The sequence below is a fragment of the Sinocyclocheilus grahami genome, unplaced genomic scaffold, assembly GCF_001515645.1.
Source record: "Sinocyclocheilus grahami isolate Dianchi unplaced genomic scaffold, SAMN03320097.WGS_v1.1 scaffold90.1, whole genome shotgun sequence".
NCBI classification, from domain to species: Eukaryota; Metazoa; Chordata; class Actinopteri; order Cypriniformes; family Cyprinidae; genus Sinocyclocheilus; species Sinocyclocheilus grahami.
Genome location: NW_015505269.1, coordinates 106,583 through 128,936, shown reverse-complemented (window position 1 = coordinate 128,936; position 22,354 = coordinate 106,583). Strand labels below are relative to the sequence as shown.

Genomic DNA, 22,354 nt, shown 5'->3' with positions numbered 1-22,354 from the left:
AGGATTACGTTTGTTTTTGAAGGGAATGCGCCCCCCCCCAAAAAAATTAACTAATTAATCACACACTTTTTAAAATTAATCGCGATTAATCCCACCTAACGTTAAAGTTTTTAAATATACTTTTATTTTGCAATAATTTCACATGTATCTTCAAATTAATGTAGAAAAAACAAAGACAGTATATTTTTTATATTTGTTTATTGGCATGCGTAACTTTTATTCTCGCTGTAGTATTGTTGTTGCCGCCATGTCGTGAAGGCGCTGTGTGTTTCGTTGTGAAAGCAAAACTACTTTGTTTGGTCTTCCAAAAGAGGACAGTATCCGCTTCGTCATGCCTGGAGCTGATCCGTGCTGGTCTCTGAGGAAATTCATCAACTTCACGCTGTGGATCGCTGGATCAGCTTTCACCGTGGACGAAGCAGAGTCCAGCCCGGGGTCGTCACATGTGGTTGCCGCAAGCCCACCGCCACTCACTCAAGCTGGCCTTCGCTCACTCTAGCCGCCGGTCGTTCCTCACTCTAGCTTGCCGTGTGTTTCGTTGTGAAAGCGAAACTACTTTGTTTGGCCTTCCAAAAGAGGACACGACTAGAAATAAGTGGTTAAGTTGTATTTACAACACTGTTCCAGAACAGTTCAACCCAAATATTCTGATGTGTGCAGCACATTTTATGGAGGACTGTTTCCTGATCCTGGTAGAGTAGACTACAATGACTCACAGACTGTAAGTACGTTTTTTATATTTAAAGGATTTGCCACTGATGATTCAAACGCGAGTTTTGAGCAGTGTAGAGTAGCGTTTGTAGTTTGTCATTTCTCCGATCACAAATGCAGACATGGTTTTAAGTTTACGCGGCGCGATGCAATGCAATGCGTAAAAAGAGAGTAAAATTATTATTTTAATTTTAGTTCATTTTTCAGTAACTCTTGTTAGTTTCGTTTAGTTTTTCATTTATTTTGAAATTTTAATTTTATTTCAGTATATGAAAATATTTTTTGACCAGTAGTTTTAGTTTTAGTTTCAGTTTTCATTTACGAAAATAACCTTAGTTAATAGAGAAAAGCCTTGCTGAAAGAATGTCCTAGGGTTGTTTATGGCATTGCCGAATAAACGTGTTGAGCTGTCGCGTTAGGGCATTGTGTAGGTGTCGGCACATTAAATGGATCATTCTAAAGGTCTAACTTCATAGAAAATGCTGGAAAGATGCATTGCAGCGTATGTGGCCTTTGGTGAATGATAGTTATAGCTACATGAAAAGCTTTGAAGTATACATCACCTAGGAGCGAATGCCATTTTAGAGAGGGAGCAAAACAACTTTTTGATACTCTAAATCATAATCTACTTGAGAGATGGGGTCTATTTAAAAAAAAAAAAGAGATGCCCTTCGCTCTTAAGAAGTTGAAAGAGCTGTCAAAAATAGGGTTTGTTGTATGCTCTTCGTTTTTGCAGAACTCATTTTCTGCCAAGGATTGAAAAGAGGGAGAAAACAATGCCGTCCTACCCCTGACCCCTTAGCTGAATCCCTGACCTTTCCATCAGGACAATTTAGCACGGAAGAAAAATAGAGGATTAAGTATTTGCACCTCTACTTCAGATTCGATTGATGGCGATTACAAGTGCCCATTTTGACCTCTCCGCAATTTCAGATTACATGTGAAAAGCCCAATTTAATTACATGAAGTCAAGAACACACACATTTGCAAGAATGGAGCATTATTGGCCACGTAATTGCCAGACATGGGAAGTGAATTGTATTGAGGAGAGGTTAATGGTGGCAAAGCTTTTTTCCAAGCACAACATAGCAATTACAGGACGCCTTCAGAGCTTTTAACATCTCCACGCCATCTCATTTAACACAAAATAGAGGCGAGAGTGACGCTGGATTTCTTTGTTCTGTAGCTTTATCTTTTCATTTATTTCCTGAGGACGCAAGACTTAAACCATCTGTTCCTCAGATGAGAATTCGTTCGTAATATGGAGGCCTCCTGCTTCGAGCCGCTGTTTGAAATGTCACAAGACACGAGAAACTGTGAGAAAGGGAGAATGAGATGAAAGGAAAAACATCTTGGGCCGTATTGAAGGATCAAAATCACTCGTTTGCGGCCAGAAACTGGACACTCAGACACTCTTTGTATTTCAACCAAAGAATATAATGAGATTTAATTTGACATTACATAAACGTATAGTCATGCGTATTACATGCATAATATATTGCATGCATGCATGATATTCAGTCCTAAAAAAAAAGCTGGTATTATATATCAGTGCAGAATTTCAGAAAAAAGATGTCAGGTTATTTGACGCTGGCTGTGTCTAAAATATGTTTATAGATATTTATATTTAGTTGCATCAGTTTATTTTTGAATAGGTTTTTATTTTGAATTATTTTACAAACTTTTTCATGTATTTTTCTTACATATGCTGCAAGCTTCAAGTCTTTCAGTACAATTGAAGCAACAAATGCTTCAATAAAATATTTCTTAAGTTGTTTTGAACTGTACAAGCTTTACCGAGTTTGAATAGATTTTATGTTGTCGATGATGGATGGACATGCTATTATACTGAATGTGCATCCATTTAGTTTTATCCATTTTTGAATTCAGCTGTCTTGCCAGAGAAATTTAATTAAATTACAATTATATAAGTAACAAAGCAAAGATGACTGAATAATCAAGTTTTTAAATAAATGATGTGTAAAACATGTAACTTTTAACTATGTAGAGTTTTGACTGTAGGAAAGGAGAAAACCAATAGCGCCATATTGTTGCAGCACTAGATTTGCAGATCCCATCTGTGGAAAGGTCTTCAAAACCAACTTGATTAATTTTCCCTTCCTTTCTTTTACTGAAAAAGATAATTAAGAAATATTTAATGTAGGATTTTAATTAGACAGAATCCTGAATGCTGCTCCACATTGAGCTTGAGGGGTGTTTTTGTGGACCCAATGATTGAAATGTTTTAATCACTGATAAAATAGATTGGATGTATTTTTTTTCTCCCAGGAATTCCTAGTGGCAGTTAAAATGAAAACCACCTTGATATTATTCAGAGTAAAGTAATTAGTAGAATGAAGATGAAGCCAAATGAACTCTTGATCAATACATTAACCGGCACCCCGCTCTCTCCACCCACCTCCCTCTTTTCAAAATCAAATTAATTATACGCACTCCTCTCAGTATCAAAACCCTCTGTCGCTTTGTGCCGGGGACATATGGGTATCAGAGTAATGCGTTACGGACAGCAGCACCTACACTTCCCGTGGTGTGATGCTTCTTTTTTATGCAGATTGGTGGTAGAGAGAAACGAATCAGTGCAAATGATCTTGCTATCCAAGCCTGACAATGGAGAGGTCTCTAATGAACAGGCCAAGAGCAGACTGCTTTTTTTTTTAAATGAGAGCTTACAAAGGCCATGGGTCTGATCAAATCCAAATATCTGGAACGGATAGTGTGGAGGGATGCCGAAGTAACTTTGATTGGAGGGAAGATGCTTAGCAATTTTACGACAGCCTGCTTTGCCCATCATGTTCCTTTTTACTTTTTTGCCTGTGTGAGCGTATCATCTCACTGTAGAGTATAATGTTAGTTCTTGTGACTTTGCTTACTCTGAATTGGTCAATGCTATACAACAATTAAAAAAAGAAAGAAAAACAGACAAGACTCTGCAGTTCTGTTCTCTCTCTGTCTTGGCGTTTAAATAACCAGTCAGTGATAGCGTTTAATGTGCAATGCTAGTAGTCACAGGACAACAGCTCGACACTCTCTCAGGCAGAGCTGCCATAAAGGAACAAACTGGTTTGCGCGATTGATCAGGACACGCGTGGCTAATGCAGAGGAGCTAGGCTGAGAAAACATAGGGATGACTTGTACAGACTTTGGCGCACTTTGCCTCTTTAGCATTTAGAGATTAAAAGTAGATTGAAAAGTGGTGTGATTCAGCACAATCAATGTGGCAGCTGCACCCTTTCTTTTTATGCATTTAGTACCCATGTCAGATATGCATGTAGTGAAGAGGTTGGCTGTGATTTTAGGAATGCATTGATTATATTATAAGGGTGTTATAAGGGAGGAGGGAGAGAAGAGGAAGATGATCAATGTATGAGAAAACTAGATCTAAAGATCTTTGTAATAGGAAGATTCAGGTGAGGTTGACCGCTCCTCTAGAGCAGTAATGTTGAAATAGTTACACAGGAAGTATCCACCACACTTACTCAAGGGCTATATCAGATGATTTAATAAAGTTGTTAATTCTTTTGGTGAGATGGACTTGTTTGTGGATGTGTCTGGTTCAAGGGCAAACCTGAGCACCTCATTTGCATTCTTCTCTTTCTTTTGGCTCTCTCATGAATAAATCAGGGTGTTAAAACGGCTGCATTTACATCTCATTTTACACAAGCACAGTAGAGCAACTGGGTCAGACTGGTTTCACCCACACCATTAACATTGAGAAAAAATACTTGATATAACACCTAAATATAAAGGGGAACACTACATTCTGATTATAGTCAGAATAATGAAATCATTTTGAGAAGAGAAACCATTTAATGTCTTGCCAGCAGTGCTCTTCAGGTATTTACCAATACCGAAAAAAATTGTGTGCCTGTTGAACTTTTCAGTCAGGCTACGCTTTGGTCTGCTGATCTCGATAGAAGCATGTGTATTGATGTAACATCCACAGCAAAATAAGCCTGACCATGTGATCATATGAGATATTTTGGCAGATGCTGTGTGCCTGGGGCTGAGGTGAGGAGCATCCAGCGGCGTCTCACAGTTCCGCAAGGCAGCACACTAATTGAGAAATTGCTCAGGGGTTGAGTGCAGGGGGCTTGCTGCACTGCGCTCCCTATCCAAATCAAGCCCCTGTAAGTGGGGCTGACATGGACCAATCACCATCTGGAGGTTCCTCCACTAAACCCCCACCACTTCCTGACTACCATGAAAGAATCTGCTGCAATCCTCCCCTTCTTTATCTCCGTAAAAGGCTCATTACTAAGGTTGTGCAACTGAGGGTCTGAGGCCAAGCCTGTCCTCGCGAACTGCAGTGTAACTGTTGGCGAGCGGAGTTGACTGCCTTGTGGAGGTCCGTAGAGCTGCCAGTCATACGTAGACGAAGACGGCAAGGTGTTCCAGAGCGGGAGAGGGTAACACATACCTGTACAGAGCCCAAAGCTTGCATTTCAGAGAAGGTCCAAGGTTTGAGTTGGTGCTGTGGTGCTTTGTTCTGTTTGGTTGTTAAACTTGCATGTGAGAGAGACAGCGTTTGATGTTCAAGTTGATTACTGAGAGGCATTGTGGTCTCTGCAAACTTATCACTGTAAAAAGGACTGATGCCTTCAGTCTAAAGGTGTAAGCATAGTGGACAGGTCTGGAGAGAGGGAACTTGCTTGGACCAGGGACCCACAAAGCTGTACTAAATAATTGGATGTTCAGAAAGTGCGAAGGCGAGGAGTGAGAACGCCTTAAACAATAAGTCTGAGAACTTAACCTTCGATGTGCTTCTCAGTCAAACAGCTGGGATTTAAAAAATTAGCTTGCGGATTTACTGACTACGTCACTTGCACTTGAGGAGAAAACCGTAAACTGGAGGTGTAGGTTTTATGAGATTGCGAGGCAGACCAAATCGGGTTTACACCTAATGGCAAAGCACCAGCCAAAATAACTTTGAGCGTGCGTCTGATCCTACAAAAACATTGGCTGTCTTTGTTACTCTGCACAATTCCCCATGAATAGTTTAAAAGCTACCAGGCCATGCAAGGCGATGCTTCAGAGAAGTAGGGCTTATTTTTTTGGCCTCCCTCTCAGGGCAGGGAATCCGTTCCTCTCTTGTTTGCTGGACTGGGACTGTTGCTTTATCACAGGTAAAAGAGGAGTTGGTTTTGGAGGGATTGCACTAGGAGGTTGGAGAATTAGCCGCAAGGTTTTCAAATGGCTGTGTTTTGAGCCAAGATGGCGGATGGCTTCCAAGCACACAACCCAGAAACAAAAGCCGATCGGTGTCTGCCAAAGCTCTGGGGGCGGCAGAGGGGCTTGCATATCTCGGCGTGTCAAGCCACAAGGCTGGTTATCACACTTTTGCATGCCGGCAGAGAAGAGATGCCAGCCAAGGATGCAGTGGCACCACATCCCCGGCTACAGCTGTGCCAGGCAATGCTTCTTCTTGTAAAAGAACACTGAACTGAACAAATTAAAATTGAATATTAGAAAGACAGAAACACAACATACAGACCTAATAAACTCTTCTAAAAGCACACATCTCTTGCTTGCTAATGCTCAGTCAGGCCTCCCTAAAATGATATACTTGATCTTCAAGATTTCCCCTCAACAGCAGATATAGTACGTGACCGATATTCTCCAGATGCACCTCCGCTTAATCTGTAAATCTGAATGGATCATGGACACAGTAGAAGCAGAGAAGACCTCAAATGAGGTAATATATGCATGGAAATGACCTATGGCAATCCTCACAAAGAGGGGGCTGAGAAAGGTCAAATAGCCTCCAAACTGTGCTCAAGTTTAATTAAAAAGACAAAGACGAGCGGTAAATTCCATACGCTCAGCCCAGATTACGGCTTCTCGCTTAGGAGAGCCCAGGCCTGGGTTCTTTCGGGAAGCTCCCGGACCTCTTCCCAGACGGCCTTGTGCCATTTTCCCCGTTCCTTTGATGCCAATATAGAGCGTTTATTAAGGGCATAAAGGTTAATCTCTAAGGAGCAAGGATATCAAATGGTTGGGAGAGGAGGAAAAAGAAATCCACATAAATGTCTTTTGGAAAAAGTTAAGTCCAGGGTACAGGAGCGATCGTTCAGTCCAGTCAGCAGGTGCAGGATTTAATTCTGGCATTAAGCGATGGCTATAGTTTCTGAAAATTAATGTAATGACAAGAGCGCGGGGAAAAATGATGAAAAATCGTAATGCCTGTGGAAGTGCTTTCGACAACGAGATGTATCACGACAACTATTTCAGGAAAGTCATCTCATCAAAAATGAAACCCCATAAGTTAATAGTTTATTCAACCCTAATATAACCTTGTTCAACTGCTTCAGGGACTTAAATAGACTGGGTAAAATGAAGGTAAGAATGTATTTAGGTGCAAATGTACCCGTTCATCCTATGGAAACTTTGTGTAAGAATCTTTTTCTTCTACATAACTACTGTAATAATTGATTGAGGCCTGTCATGAAAGCTGTGCTTTCTCTGTTTCTATTCTGTTCAAATCTTACAGAACTGTAGGCATATACAAAGAAAAAGCAGAAGAAATCAATACAGCTGAATGTGCAGGTACTGTAAGCAGCGGAAAACTGTTCCTCCAGCATTACAATAACAGATAATATCACACTCAGCAGGTAGTTGTGTTTTAAGAGCATGTGTTCCTTAGTTAGCAAGGTGTTTTCCACGGCTGACCATTTTAGCTGTAACAGTCCTACATGGTATCACCTGCTACTGTGAATATGAAATAATGGCTTTCTGCAAACACAGTATTTCAAAGCCATTTGTCTAATGCTTTGTGATCGTCCATCTTGTGCACGACCGTCCGGCCAATTTCACTCTTGGGACAAAGTAAACACGTTAATTTGGCAGGTGCAAGTTGAGATATACAGTAATACAACAACTCTAATAAAAAACTCCTGTGAAGCGAAACACATTAAAATAAAATCACATTTAGCGGAACAAAGCAATAAAACGAGGCATGCGGTGGACATTTAACTTCAGTGAAAGGGCTCGTGCTTTCGTGGTTTCGCATGGAAACGGTGGCAGTCCACAGCAATAAATTCACAGGGGTCCCTATTCCTGCTCTGGACCAAATCAAACTCATCTGAAGCCCCTGGGTGGCCCTTTCCGATCAGCAAGCTGGGTCAAAGTTGACATTTAATCTAGCCTTGGCCTCATGGAGTCTGTCTACTTGTGGCACAGTTGAAGCCATCCAACATTTTGCTTCCCATAAATCCACAAAACAAATAGGACTTGAAAAACAGTTATCCCTCTCGGCTTATTGCAAGGTTCCCATACGCAGGCTCAAGAGTGCAGCAGTGCCTGGAAAAGGTAGGGCGGATTAGGTCTTTATAGTCCTCTCCCAGATTAGATGGAAATCATAACACAGACCAGTGCGCTGAACTCTGACCCCTCCAAAACCAATTTCATTTGGAGAGATTGGAGTGATATAGCTGGATGTCTATGTGGTAGAGTGGAGAAAATTAAAGCAGGATTTGTAATGCATTCAAAGTGAGAGTGCACGGGAGAGGAGGTAACCACAAATAAATTGCTGTCACTTCCCTCCCACACACATCTTCAGCGCCCTGTTTCAGTTATAACATTCATTTTAATGGAAACTTGTTGGATTAGAGGTGGTGTAGGGAGATTGGAGGAACACTTATTTGGAATTGCTCTGACCACAACAATGCAGCTATGCTGTGAATGACAACATCCGCTATTTTAAAAAGAGCAAATTTCTGCAAAGACAAAAAAATCTGTGCAGAATTATATTATATATTGTTAAATGTTGTATAGACACAGTACATTTTAATTATTTGTTTTCCATGCAACAGAAGTGGATGATGTATTTTATGTTATTGTTTTATATCCATAATAAATATAAATTATATTTTAGAATTATATATTGTATTATATTATATATTGTTACATGCTGTATAGACACATAGTACATTTTAATTAATAAATGTTAATTTATTACAGCAGAAGTGGATGATTTTTTGTTGTTGTTATTTTACATATATAATAATTATAAATAAATGTAAAACTTTTTTTTTTTATAAATATAAATAAATATTTTTAGCTCAGCAGAAAGGAACAGAAGACGGTGAGGGGCTGTCTAATGAGACGAGGGGGATAAGGAGGTAAAGTGTCCAGAGCCGCAACACCATTAAAATCTTCACCAGGAAAAAGCCCTTTTGTACACGCTGAGTGCTCTGTTGTAACGAGTGCCGTTGAGACCGTGCGTTATCCGTGGCTGAGAGAAACGGCACAACCGCTGAATCCACACCTCAAGTGCCTGTGATCCCGCAACACAAAGGGCCACTCCTATTGGAGCACCTCTCTACAAGGATTTACCTCCTTCAAGTCATCAATATTTCCTCTTTTGAAATCAGAGTTCATCAGGCCGCAAAGTCTTGTTGTCTGAAAATGATGGTGGGCTAAACCAAACTTTCCTGTAAGTACCGACAGAAGTCTGCAATGGTTTTGACATTAAAAGTTACAACACTTTGCTAATTTTTATTTTTAATTATTATGGATGTTGTGACCAGGCAAAGTACCTAAATTATACATTTTCCCTCAGACATGAATTCAAATTTTAATCAAAATTTTTTATGTTGATTTAAAAAGGTTCATGGAAATGTTATGCATCACCTTCCCACATAATGGAGAATTATTTTCTTGACTAATTGGGCTGTCTAGCTTTTTCAAAGCCATCAACAGATGAACCGGAGATGGAAAAGAATAATGCAAAAACCACAATAAGACTTTATAACAGGAATATACTATAAATATATAAAACAAAAATGGGTTTCACGTCACAAAGGCATAATGACAAATGACAAAAAATACGAAGTCTTTCATGAGCTTTAAGAAAAAGCCATTCTTTTAACAGATAGACAAGGGGAAAACAATTACAGCACAGGTGCACCCACAGAAAACAGCTTTATGTAGGGTGCAGAGTGTTTTCAAAAGCCGACCTTGCAAACACGTCCCCCAGGGCCTAGAAATTTGTCAGCTAGAGATGGCACAGGCAACAAAAGTAACGCGGGATGCTCATAAAGTGTCTTAATGTTTTAAAACCAAACAACATGCGTTTGAAGTGTTGTGTAGCATTTTAATCACACTGATGTTCAGTATCTCAACATGAATGGTAAATTGTTCTTCTGTCAACGGTTTTGTTTTATGTGTCATTAAAGAATTTTGTATTAATACAGATCTTTATTCAAAGAGCCTATTTCACCTTTGTTTCTTTTTTTGCTGTAGATGAGAAACGATCTTCATGCGGATTGGATTTCAAAACAACATTTAATATATTATCTGGAAGGAAAAAAAAGACTTTGCTGAACTATGCTAAAATGTGTAGTTAGCTCATTCCAAGCAGTTGTCACTACTTCGCCATCTCAATTTTTAGGTAGGCCTAAATAAACATTAACATTACCTCAAGAACGACAAGCCTTTTCAGTATATTCATTTATCATACTTTGAAACATGTCATAGCTTTTCAAACATCCTCTAAATGTAAATTAAAGCTAACCTTTTGAAAAAGTAGCTATTGAAAAGTAGCTCATTCTAAACTTGAATATAAAAAATAAATCACCTGAGAGTTTATGATCAGAGTGCTGTTTATATGGCACAAAGACAACACAGATCTCATTTAAGGATAAACTTGAATAAGTAAATGTGTACTAAATACACCTAAAAACACTAAACTATACAAATGAGTCAAACATAGTGACAAATAGTGGACTTCAACTAGATATTTCTTTAAAGAAAAATAAACTTTGTTGTAACCGTGAACTGTTCAAACTAACTGATTCACTAAAATAAATCAGATTTTTTCCCCCAGCACTATAAATCATTGAAACAAACTGATTCATATCAAAGTTGGTATGAGACAGAAGACAGGCCGCTAGTTTGTGTGCATTACAAAAACTAGCAATGTACCATTTAACCTGGCTACATAGTTTATTATGAAAAAGTTACTAAAAAAGCTTCAGTATTCTGTCAAGTCCTAAACTACTGTCAAAATAGTTACTTCCCAACACTGATTCTGGCTGTAGAGACACAAAATGAAATGTTAGCAATGCTCTGTTTTAGCGTTCCGTGTTTTGCTATAACCAAAATCCTGCTTAATGCCCTTCAGAGACAGAGAGCACTGCACTGTTTGTGAACATCTGCACTGGTCATTAGAACAAGAGATGGCCTCAATCTTTCAGCTAGCTTCAAAACGACTGAGGAAAACACAAGACAAAGTACACCAGGCTGCACAGTGCTAATCCCGCTGGAGAGACCAGCCTAACCTTTAACTGACAACACGGCAGCAACTTTGTAACTTTAGTGTCACGTCAGCTTACAAGAAATGCATTTATATTTGAGAATAATTGCTCTTATCAGCTGAGGGCGAAAACTAGAGCACTGGAGAACTAGAGAACTTCCAAACTAAGAAGTTATGCATTTCTGACCTTTTCCAGATTACAAGGAGAGTGTTAGCTTAGGTTAGCTGAGGTAAAAAAAAGAGCATTGCACACCTGCACAGCACCCAAAACATAGATTAAACAAAAATAGCTGATTGGACACAGTTTGTGTTGAAGTCCACATAGTGCGATTTTTCTAATAATTTGTCTCTGTCTTCTTAGGTGGTGACTCTTTGGACTTCTCCGTGGCACAGATCCAAGTATGTAGCTTCTCATGTTTTCAAGGGCGATAGTAGGCAAACTTCACTTTGCATGGTGGCGAAGAGCAGCGATTGCATCCCAAGTATGCTATTTTTTCTTTTATAGTGTGTAAGCCACCTGCAGTTTTTAATACAGCTACTTTATCTTAACACCATCCTTTCATTCAAAATGTGCATCCTGAAATCATCATTTCATCAAGCAACTAGGTAATTATAACTTTATCTGTAAGTGTGCGACCGAAATGAATCACAAAACCAATTCTGTTGAGCTCAATTTGTCAAAGTTCCTGACTTCAAAGATTACTCACATTTTGTTGACCTATACAGATAAACATATGGCACATCCATAAATGCATACAATCTACGGCGTGATTCCAGATGCAAATACTGTATGAAAAAGTGAAAGATACATTTTTATGGTTCATTTCCAAAAGTTTACACAGCACAAATTAGATGGGTACCACAAAGTGGTTCCTGAATGAGGGCCGAAAGGGGGGAAAAATATAAGTTATTACAACCAAACCATGCTTTACATGTTGGTTATCTTTCACCGATAGCCAGCTTTCCATAACGGTAATAAATCCAGTCATGTTGACTGCTCTGTGAGTTTGCTTGCATTTACAATCTTAGTAAAACCACTGTAGAGGAAAATTGAAGTTGGATTAAAAAAAAATGAATGAATAGATAGATAAATAAATAAATAAGTGGTCACCCTGTGCTGTCTTTAAAATGGATGCCTGAAATTTACAGTTTTCCATTAACTGATGCCTAACAGCTTCCCTCTCCCTGCTTGCATCCTGGGCTTTCCTGTCTGTAACTACTTTCTGACAGGGTTTATTTTTGCCCGTTTCTCAACTTAAATGTGTCCGTTGCTTTTTTGTCTGCTGCTTTTAACTTTATCGCTCACCGCTATGAAATGTAACCGCATTGGCATAAACATTGGCACGCCGGTTATTACCTTTATCATCAATAGAGATGTCTGCACGGTATCAAAAGAATCATTTTTTGTTGATGTGACAGGCCAATACCATTTACCCATACTTTGAGAGCAATACGAGCATCGTGCTTTCCATCAATAATTACCTTCTCGATGCTTTGAATATGAATCGAATGATATCCTTTCCCCAGACCAAAACTATTTCTGCCTCTCCCTTCAACTACAAAAAACCCCACATCATATTTGATAATACGTACTAAGGGAGACAGGTCTGGGAAGGCATAAATCTTTTTTTTCTCCTTATTTAATTTGTTTTTGTGTGTGTTGCGATAGGGATTATTATTTCTCAGCTGGTGGGATCACATCGCTCATGGTTGTAGACCCCTGAAGAATTCTATTAACCCTGGTTATGTCTGCCTTAATAACATGCCACACTGCTAAACAGGACTGGATTGATTCTGTGCGGATGTGGGGATGGGGAATCTTGTATAATAAATCCAAGCATAATTTACTCGGAATAAGAACGGGCGAAATAGAACACAGAACAAAGAGGAAGGGATTAAGTCTATCTCTTATCTCGCCGGCACTAACTTAAGAAAATAAATAAGGAAACGATCCAATCGAGAGGAGTGCGTCGGAGCGCTTTGTAGGATTGCCGATTGATTGGCTTGTCAATGGAGGCTGTTTTTCTTTTGTTGTGTTGCAGATGTGATTTGAGGAACTGGGACCGTGCCACGCTCGCCCCTAATTTGCTGCTGGCGAGGAGACGTCGAGCTGGAGGCACGGGAAGACTGCTCATGTGATGGCTAGAATCGAATCAATTCAGTCACCTTGAACTTTGAAGATGAAAGAATCACATGGGCACAGTTGGCCTCTCGCTTCCCTCACTAGCAGTTATAAAATTCTTAAAAGAGACATAACAGAAAATACACTTGCACAAGAACCTTATCAGTCGCATCTGGTACAAACCGTCACCATACCACGAAGACGGATCTACACGTCTCCTAATGACACATCTGGTGCCATCTATCTCGTCGCCGCTGTTGTTTGAGGCACAAATTTGTAAGCGTCGTCGCGAATGAAGATGCAGTTTAGCAGGGCACAGTCAATGAGGCATACTGCGAGATGGTAATCTCAGCCTGCCTCTGGCCCTCTGGCGATGCTTTACAGTCGCGTTTCCCCAAAGCCTGCTTGTGTACCGCGCCTAATGGAGACTCTCTCATCGCCCATGCCAAAATTAAATTAACTGTGCCATTTCAAAGCGCCTCCTGCCTACTGTAGCTTCTAGCATGCTTGCAAAGCCGTGACTCCCTGGAGAGTCCCGTTGAGCATTTATATCATTTCATATACATACGTTGCACACATGTGTACGTGGGTTTATTAACGCGACTGTGTAACTACTAGGTAGAGACACTAGACAAAAAGTTGATATAATTATTATATTTTATGATATAATTATATTTAATTTTTGAAAATATCATAACAATGCTAACTATTGATTTCAATGCATTCATCCTTAAAGTTTATGGAGATTTAGAGAATATCCTAGTCATATGATCGTCTTGTGTTTAAGTTTGTGCACTAGTGACGTCATATACAAGTGTAAACAAGCAGCAGTGATGCCAATGTAAGACAAAAAATAGATACATTTTTTTTTTAATTATATATTGGTAATTATTTTTATATTTCATATAGCATATTAATATTTATTTATTATTACTATTTAATTAGATATTACATATGATTTACAATAATAATTAAAAAAAACTATATATTTGTTGATTGCGTTTAGCCAATCAAAGGTTAAATACCACAAACCTCTTCAGGCAGTCCATGAAAAACAAGCTCTATTTTTTTAGATTTCAATTTGATAGTCATTAATTCTGGAGGATGCTTTTTGCAGAATATCATCCTTTGCTGGTTGCTGAGAAGTTTTAGTGATGCCAGGAAGAGCCAGATACATGCATGTAGAATGTGTCTTTATTTTCTGGCTTTAAATTGTAATAAAGGTTGATTGCATATCATGTTTCTCTCCATATCATGCAATCCTACAAGAAAGCAGCTTAAGCACTCTTTCCTTTTTACTCATTAAGAGAAAACAAGAATATTCTTAGGGGTGACCAGATGACAGATATTGGAGTCTATATTTGTCCGTATGCCAAAAATCCATACTTGCAGACTTGTTGCTTTAAAACTGATGCATGCTGGGCACACAGATAGAAAAGCGAGAAATTGAGAGGTTGGGTTTCTAAGGAAACCCTTCCATCAGGGGACAAAGGTAAGCTGATTGAACAAGAACCAGGGTGGTCTCTTGCTAAACAATGCCCCTCTATCAAGCCTCAGTGTGTTGATTGGATCCAACAAGTGAATCCATTGAAAACTCACAGAAATGGCAGCAGTTTATAGGCTCATAAAGATCCCCTTTGAGCTCCTTTTCTATTATGAAGAGCAAAGGATATCTAACAGCATGGGAGAACTCTGGGCGTTAAGGGCAGCCATTAAAGCCAGTGTTAACAGCAATATGGCTTTTTGTGGCACTTGCTTTGTTTGGGATTTGACGCAAGGCCCTTAGAGAGTTATCTTTTGAATGTGGTACAGATTCAGCTGTTTTCAGTGACATCTTTTAACTTGCAATCTGTAGTGTCTAGAGTGCGTATTACGACACAAACAAGTTTTTCCTCTTACCGTAGGTAGTCCCTCCGACAGAGGATGAGGTTGGCTTTGGTGTACAGCGTGGAGCCCACCTCGCCGAGTCGGCAGTCGCAGCAGGCGCACTTGAGGCAGTCTTCGTGCCAGTACTTGTCCAAGGCCTTCAGAAGGTAACGGTCCTTGATTTTCCGGTTGCAGCCGGCACAGCCCTTTGGCTTGGTGTCCGGCTGGACGGAGAGCATTTGTATACCTGCGAAGAGATGCGACAAGGGGCAACACGAGGGTGAGAACATGGTTCATGGTGACTTTTGACAGTCAGTCATGCGCTGTGTTTTTCAGTCAAGAGATGAACACACATTTTTGGTCAACAATAACAAGCCAATGTAGCTAACATCCTCCTCTTCCCCCCGCTTTAGGGGAGGGGCCCAAGCTTGCCCCCAGAGCAGGCATTGTGTAGCCCTTTACAGGGCGTGAAAGGGCTTTGTTGGGTAGAGAGGGAACAATGTGGTCTCATGCTGAAGGCCTGTAATTAGTATTCTCCTTCCATACAGAGGAGAGTAAGCTGTACCCGCTCCCCCCTATGCCATCGCTCCAGCCCCTCTTTTTTTGTCCCGGCCCAAAAAAGTTTTTGTCCTACATTTTTACAAGTACGTCTGATTCTGCCCAGTTGTCCTGCCACTGAAACAGTCCCCATTTCTCACCTTGTGCAGGAGAAGCTGTCAGAGCCATAGATTCCACCTAATGTATATGCTGCTCTTGGAGGGGGGTGAGAGCGCAAGCAGTGAGAAATTGTGAACTTTGAGTGAGAGGGTCACCGAGAGATTTCTCAGCTGTGGTAAATTGAGTGTCTCTGTCTGAATTGAGGACCTCCCTTGGGATAGTTATAATGCGCTCGTCGCCGCGATGCGTTGTCCAGGCAATCTCGCTGAAATACATTCATAGAGGAATATGAGATTAAAAAGCCTTGTTTGGACTGCATGAATCTGTCTTGACAAGAAAAGTTTGTGAAACATTTGGAATAATATTTAGGAATTTTATGGCAAATTTCTGACATTATTATTCACCCTTATGTCATTAGAAACATGTTTCATTGTATTAATCATTGTACTTTTGCGTTCTACAGAAGAAAGAAATTCATACATGTATCGGAACAACATGAGGGTGAGCAAATGATGTTGGAATTTATTTTGGGGTGTACTATCCCTTTAAATAGTCGTGCACGTCAACACATTTGGAGACCATTAAGACTCTGCCCTACCTAACAGATAGAGAGAGTTTGCCACTTTCTTTTTTTTAACATGTGGCCTTGACGATAATTACTTTCAAAAATGATTTGCCAAAAGCGTGGCAGTTGGCCCTCACAGAAAATAAACAAGACAGTGCACCAATTAGTAAGACTGAGGACAGGTGTGAAATTGTTTCAATTCAACTGAGCATTACAATGCAGGGAAAGGAACAGCAGGTAGCCGATCCCTCTAGGGTCATAATTATAGCCTAGAGCAAATATCTGATGCAGTACCATAGGCTTAGACTGTGAACAACTTCTTTCTGCTGTAGGACCATGCTCGTTAAGATGTAGGAACATTCAATGAAAACGAGGCGAGGGATAATGATGATTCCTTCGACCTCGTTGGCGTTTTTATGATGCTTTATTTTGAGTTTATTCAAAGGAGCGGACTTGATGAGGGGAAAACAGCAAGGAAGCACATCAGACAGGTAGCACCGCCGCACTGTTTGTCCCATTGTGTTTAATCTGTTGAGCTTTTAATTGGCTGGATTGGATTGTAAGAGCAGCACGGCTGATTTCCTCTGCTATGCGTTCTTGTTCTGTCCCACTCATCCGCACCGTCCCAGCTCGCCTGGTTAACACAACAAAGTCACCGCCTCTCATTACCAAGCCAAAGAAGTTAGAGTTTTGACTCCCCTCACCCTTGGTCCGCAATCATGGTTAGTCCTAAATGAATCGATTGTGGCACAAACTAACTAGCCCTTCTATTCACAGGCTTGGATTCCCAAATCAGTTTTTTTTTTCATATTGGGAGTGTGGGATGTTCATGCCCTCATCGATTTTCCTATATCAAACGGTGAACAAAAGATTAATCTAACACACTGAAATGGGGCCTGGGTAGCCATTTTAACAAATACAGAAACCGAGTGATTCTGATAACGATTTTCTACTGATGTAGTACACTCAACAACAACTGTTCTTTGAAGCACGGCCACTTTAGTCCGATTCCTGAACGCATGACCCTTAACCCTTAACTGGCTCTGTTTAGTCTTTCAGAATTATACAGCAAGACCAGTGTAGTTCGATTGGATAAAAATGAGCCGGTTCTTTTAGTGAATCAAAAACATACAGTGCTATAGCCCGAATGCCGAGCCAATGACTCTTATGAATCGGCTCTTTTTAGTGAATCAAATACATGCAGCCTGAACAGTGTAACACGAGTCCTGAACTAATTACTCTTTCGAGCCGGTTCTTTTTAGCGATTCAAACATACTTTTGTACCAGTTGGAGCTGTTACTGAAATAATCTGACACTTGATTGAACCACAAAATTACTTTTGTCATATTCGACTCTAAATGAACCAAGAACTGTCACTGTGTTATGTTGTACTTAACTGACTGAATGGCACGAGTTGAGCCCTTTAAGATACACATTATGAGTCAGTAGGCATATTTTATTAAATAAATGAATGCTTAATGAATTAGGTCACCACATTTTTGTTTAACATTTTCACTTATATAAATGGGACCAATTATCAGACTGCATCTAAACCGCTTCTGAAAAGTCTACGACAAGTCAATACGTCAATCTAAACACATCTTTTGGAAGAACTGAATTAAATGTATGTCTTGTTATATTGGTGCTGATGAAATCTGAAATTATCTCATGGTTTGCAAACAGATTGCTGAGAGCAGTAAATGCAACACGAATCGCAGTTTCTCCCGAAATATTTCCCCCTCAAGAGGACTAAAAGAATAATTAATGGAACCGTTACAGAAACGAAATCATTACGCGCAATCGAATTCGCAACCAAAATCGTTAAATTCTCATCCCTACAGGCCTGGGACATTGGTGTCTTTTTTGTCTTTCCTCGCTCACTCAGATCTTTCATTATGTCCCGTTCGCATAGTGATACGATGCTCTTTGTGCGCTTCACTGTTCGCAGATACTGATGGAGAAATTTCAGGCGAGACTTGGCAAACACCGGGCGCAAAGTACCAATTTGATTTCACATCACAGCTGCGCGAGCCGGAGATGCTGACATTTCACCCTCTTATCAAGTTTAATTACTGTTGCCATGGCAGCCTAGCGCACTGAAAAGGCCAATAAGATTTGCAGCTTGCAAAACGACAAAATGAAACCGTTAACGCGTTAGAAACGGTGATACGCAACGGCACATCATATTAAACGCTATTCACAATTGTCTAAGCAAACCACGAAAATTCGCACGGGGAAATGAGGAAAATGCGTCGCTTCGGCAAAATGCAGCTGTATGAGGTTAGGCAAAACTGCCGCTGAATGCATAGAAACATCCCAAGCACCCATCCACACATTTAAACATATCACACTCGCGTTGATAGGATGCAAAACGCAGCTCTTACCGAAACTTTTCTCCCTTTTCTGCATTGGTTGACCCGCTTCGGCTCCCAGAAACACCATGCAACAAGACGAGGCTCGAGCCAAAGATGCGCGTAAAGTGAGCAGCTGCTGTATGCGCGCGAGGGTGCTTCGCTTTTGTTACAAGTAACAATCCACCTCGCTCCGCCAGAAAATAGTGAAAACGACAAAAACACCAATCAACAAAACACGGGAGGGAGGAAGCAAGAAAGATAGATCGAGCCGCTATCGCTCAGCGCCACACGCTGTTAAGACTCCGTTTGTCACAACAGTGCTCGACTATGAAATTAGATCGACCAGCAGCCGTGGCGAGGCAAGTGGCGGCGAACAAATGACAGCGGATGACAAAGGCATATGCTTTACCCCTTCGCGCTCGCCGTAATCTTATAATCCTATCGTGCCTCTCGCTATTCGCCTATTTCAGTGCGCGTACAGTAAAAGGCACCAAGTTGGATGTATACAAAAGACAACATACAGGAACTCGCACATACTAAAACGAAATCCCATTTTGTCAAACATTTACGAAGTGATGCATGCCATATTTTCAGAATATAAACACGAATGCTATATTACAAACACATTCTACACTCTCTTTCAAGCTTTAAAAACGGCTCTTAATTGCTTGTTTTTGAATGCACAAACTTTAATGCAAATAAAGTGTGTATATTATCATAAATACACATCCACTATTTGCAATGTTGTTTAAGTGCACTCTTATTGTGTTAATAGCTGTCTAGCTATTGTTTGTAATTTATATCAGTCGTTATTTACTGCCGTGCACAAAGCTTGGGTGTTTATAATGCGTTGCTATGTCGTTTCCTAAAGAAACAGTGTTTCGTTTTTGTCCATTGCTGTGCAGAAATGACAACCTGACTTTGCATGATCAGTTTATCTGAAATAATTTGAATCACATGCACAAATTATGCGTCTACGTAAGGCATGCAAGACTGAATTTTGTATTAACCATCAAAGACTACTAAAAGCATCCTCGGTTGGTTAAGCAATTAGTTTCGGAAAAGACAAAGCACAACTCACCTTCTTGACCAAGTTATGCAGAAGGTTAACTTAGGATAGAGCACCGACTCCAACTCAATATTCCTCGGAGCAAAAGTTCACGAATCTGACATTGCACCGCGGATAAGAGTGATCTTCAGGCTGAAAATAATGAGGTCCACATGGATCATCTACGAGTAGTAGTTCGCACCAAAAGCTACAGGTGTTCTCGTCATGTATTGAGTACTCTGAGAAAGCTCACAACAACTTGCCCATCAGTGAGTGAGGAACGAGGAATAGTGAAGCCTAGCTTTATTATCTTCAAACCCAATCCCTCACCAGTGAGACATTACACGAGGAGGAAAAGGTCATTCGGTTATTACCGACAGAAGGAGTAACGGAGCGCGCGCTCGCTAACACAAACTTAATGCTCACCTCTCTGAGACGCGCGCGCAAACATGCTATGAGCTCTGTACAACAGGTTTAGACTCGCTCTCTCTCGCTCTCTCTCGCTCTCTTTGTTTTAGCAGCTAGGCAACAATTTCGTGGTGTTACTTAGTGTTTTATAGCAGAACCGGTCTGATTCATAAAACGCACACAGTTATGTATATGCATGCATATGTCTGTCATTTTGGCGACAGGTGTTTGTGCACTTGCATCTGTTTGAATCGTAATTAAACTAGTACTTCTGAATTCAGGCAAATACACTCTGAAAAATACAGATTCAAATTAGAACAAAAAAGGCTTTCACACCCTGATGCCTTATATAAGAACCTTAAGTTTCACAAATAACTTTTTTTTATCTTAAAGACATCTTTATAATGACGCTTTAACAGAGCCAGAAGCCAGTATGCTGATATGGAGAACATATCATTTAATAAAAATAAAAAAAACTCAAAGTTTTATTCTCTCAAAAAAGCATATAAATAACTTAAGAATCCCATATAACAAAAATGGTACTTGAAAATGACAAAAAGGTTCTTTGCTGATCATAAGGTGCGCAATAACTCACTAAGGAACATTTCATTTTTAGAGTGTAAGAAAATGCAGACTGCATTACAGTACTGTATATGCACTTGATTAAGTATACAGCACCTGTGAGCACATCAAGTGCAGATTCGTTTTTAAATACAGGAATATTTTGGTCTCATATTAAATCAACACACCTAATTCATTCAGTATTTAAGTGATTCATTTAGTAGTACTTCATAGACTATGTTGGTTCAGAGCAGCTTTAATTGATTTAGAATCATTGATATCATCTAAAACTGTTTGCTATAAATTTGGCTCAAGCCAAACCATAAATGTGTTTTTTTTTAACTCCTATTACACTGGGTATCATTTAGCATTAACTATATTGTTAGTCTCTTAAAAAAACAAGTGTAGATGTAAGATAAACTCACCAAGTAGTGTACTTTACACTCACATAACGCACTATTTTGTGTTATACCTAAATCTTTCCAGGTAACCCCTGAAACCTTAAGTGCCCTCGGTATCCGTGTACTTCTAGTTGGGAATCACAAAAAGTGGAAACATGACAATAAAGAGAAGAGCTGTTAAAAGCATGTCTTGGCGACTGTGTCATCTGTAATCATACATTTAAAAATACCCTTTTTAAGTAAAAAATAAAATAAAATAAACCAATATCAGTATCTAGCACTAGTGTGTGATCTCTTGTCTGAAAGCATTTGTCTTCAGTCGTTTAGGCCTAAATTAAGTCATATTACCCTAGGACACACAATGATCATTTTCCATTATTAATCATAAACTTTCACGCTTCATGTATGTGATCGCTGTGCACCTGCAAAATTAAAGTCCATGAATAGAAAGACAAAACTGTGCATGTGTGTGTGCTAAGTAATAAATTTCACTGTTTTCACATTTTTTTTTCCAGTCTGTGTTTCTAAAGCTATTCCTCGCCCATTGGTTACACCTGTTCACTCTAATTAGCACTGCTTGATACCCATGTTGCCGAGGTAGGATGAATCACAGGCCTTCAGTGCCACCTACTCTCCCTCCCCACACACATACACACACACACACAGTGAGAGAGAAAAGGAAACATAATCACACACTCACTGTAGAGTTTATTTTCTGTCATGGCCCAAAAGTAGTCATTTATCGTCAGCCCTGTTTGGAAGTGACTAAACCGAGAATGTGGAGACGGAGAACTGATGGTAACAGAGTTGGGTAGTGGTAAGATTGTGGCCCCATGCCAATCACTCTCTGCCTAAAATACAGCAGTAATGAGATGGGTCATAAAATGCTCCTCGCTTCCATTATGAGTGATGAGATGCATTAAAGCTGACAGGGTATTACCTGCCAGTAATTAGGTTTTGTCATGGATTGAATTATTTCAAAGCGGGCTATCTTGGTAATCATGCAATTTGCGGGGGAGACGCTTTAAGCTAAGTAAAAGAGAGCGGGAAAGAGAGAGAGAGTAGGGGACGCTGTAACCCCTTCTTCTTTCTCTATCCTCCCGCCACCACTTCATCTCGCGCATTATCACGTCAATTATTCACCGAAGATATCTGAATTATTGGGGGTGATGAGCTGAGAGTGCCATCACCAGACTGTGCCGAGCGAGGTGAACGCAGCAGTCCGTCACGTTACGTGACGCTCGCACGAAACAGTCCTGCGCGCAGTCTTGGCGAACGGACGTCGTTAAAATGAAGAGCTGCTTATTATTTCGCCTCACTCTCTCTCTCTCTCTCTCTCTCTCTCTCTCTCTCTTTTACACACACACTTTCTCTCTAACTTACACACA

General features: G+C 40.0%; 1 protein-coding gene across 5 annotated transcripts in view; it reads right to left on the bottom strand.

Moving 5' to 3' along the window:
• The window catches only part of LOC107587129 (LIM domain only protein 3), a 45,708-nt gene that overhangs the window by 22,462 nt on the left and 892 nt on the right, over positions 1-22,354 (bottom strand). For 2 of the 5 annotated variants that reach the window (XM_016274772.1, XM_016274769.1), the window contains exon 2: positions 15,006-15,219. In XM_016274772.1, the coding sequence (XP_016130258.1) occupies positions 15,006-15,211 (206 nt within the window). In that variant the 5' untranslated portion in view covers positions 15,212-15,219. Of the gene's footprint in view, positions 1-15,005; positions 15,220-15,670; positions 15,895-18,578; positions 18,922-19,629; positions 20,008-22,354 lie in introns of those variants that run through there. The other 3 variants (XM_016274768.1, XM_016274770.1, XM_016274767.1) reach the window with 3 other exon arrangements.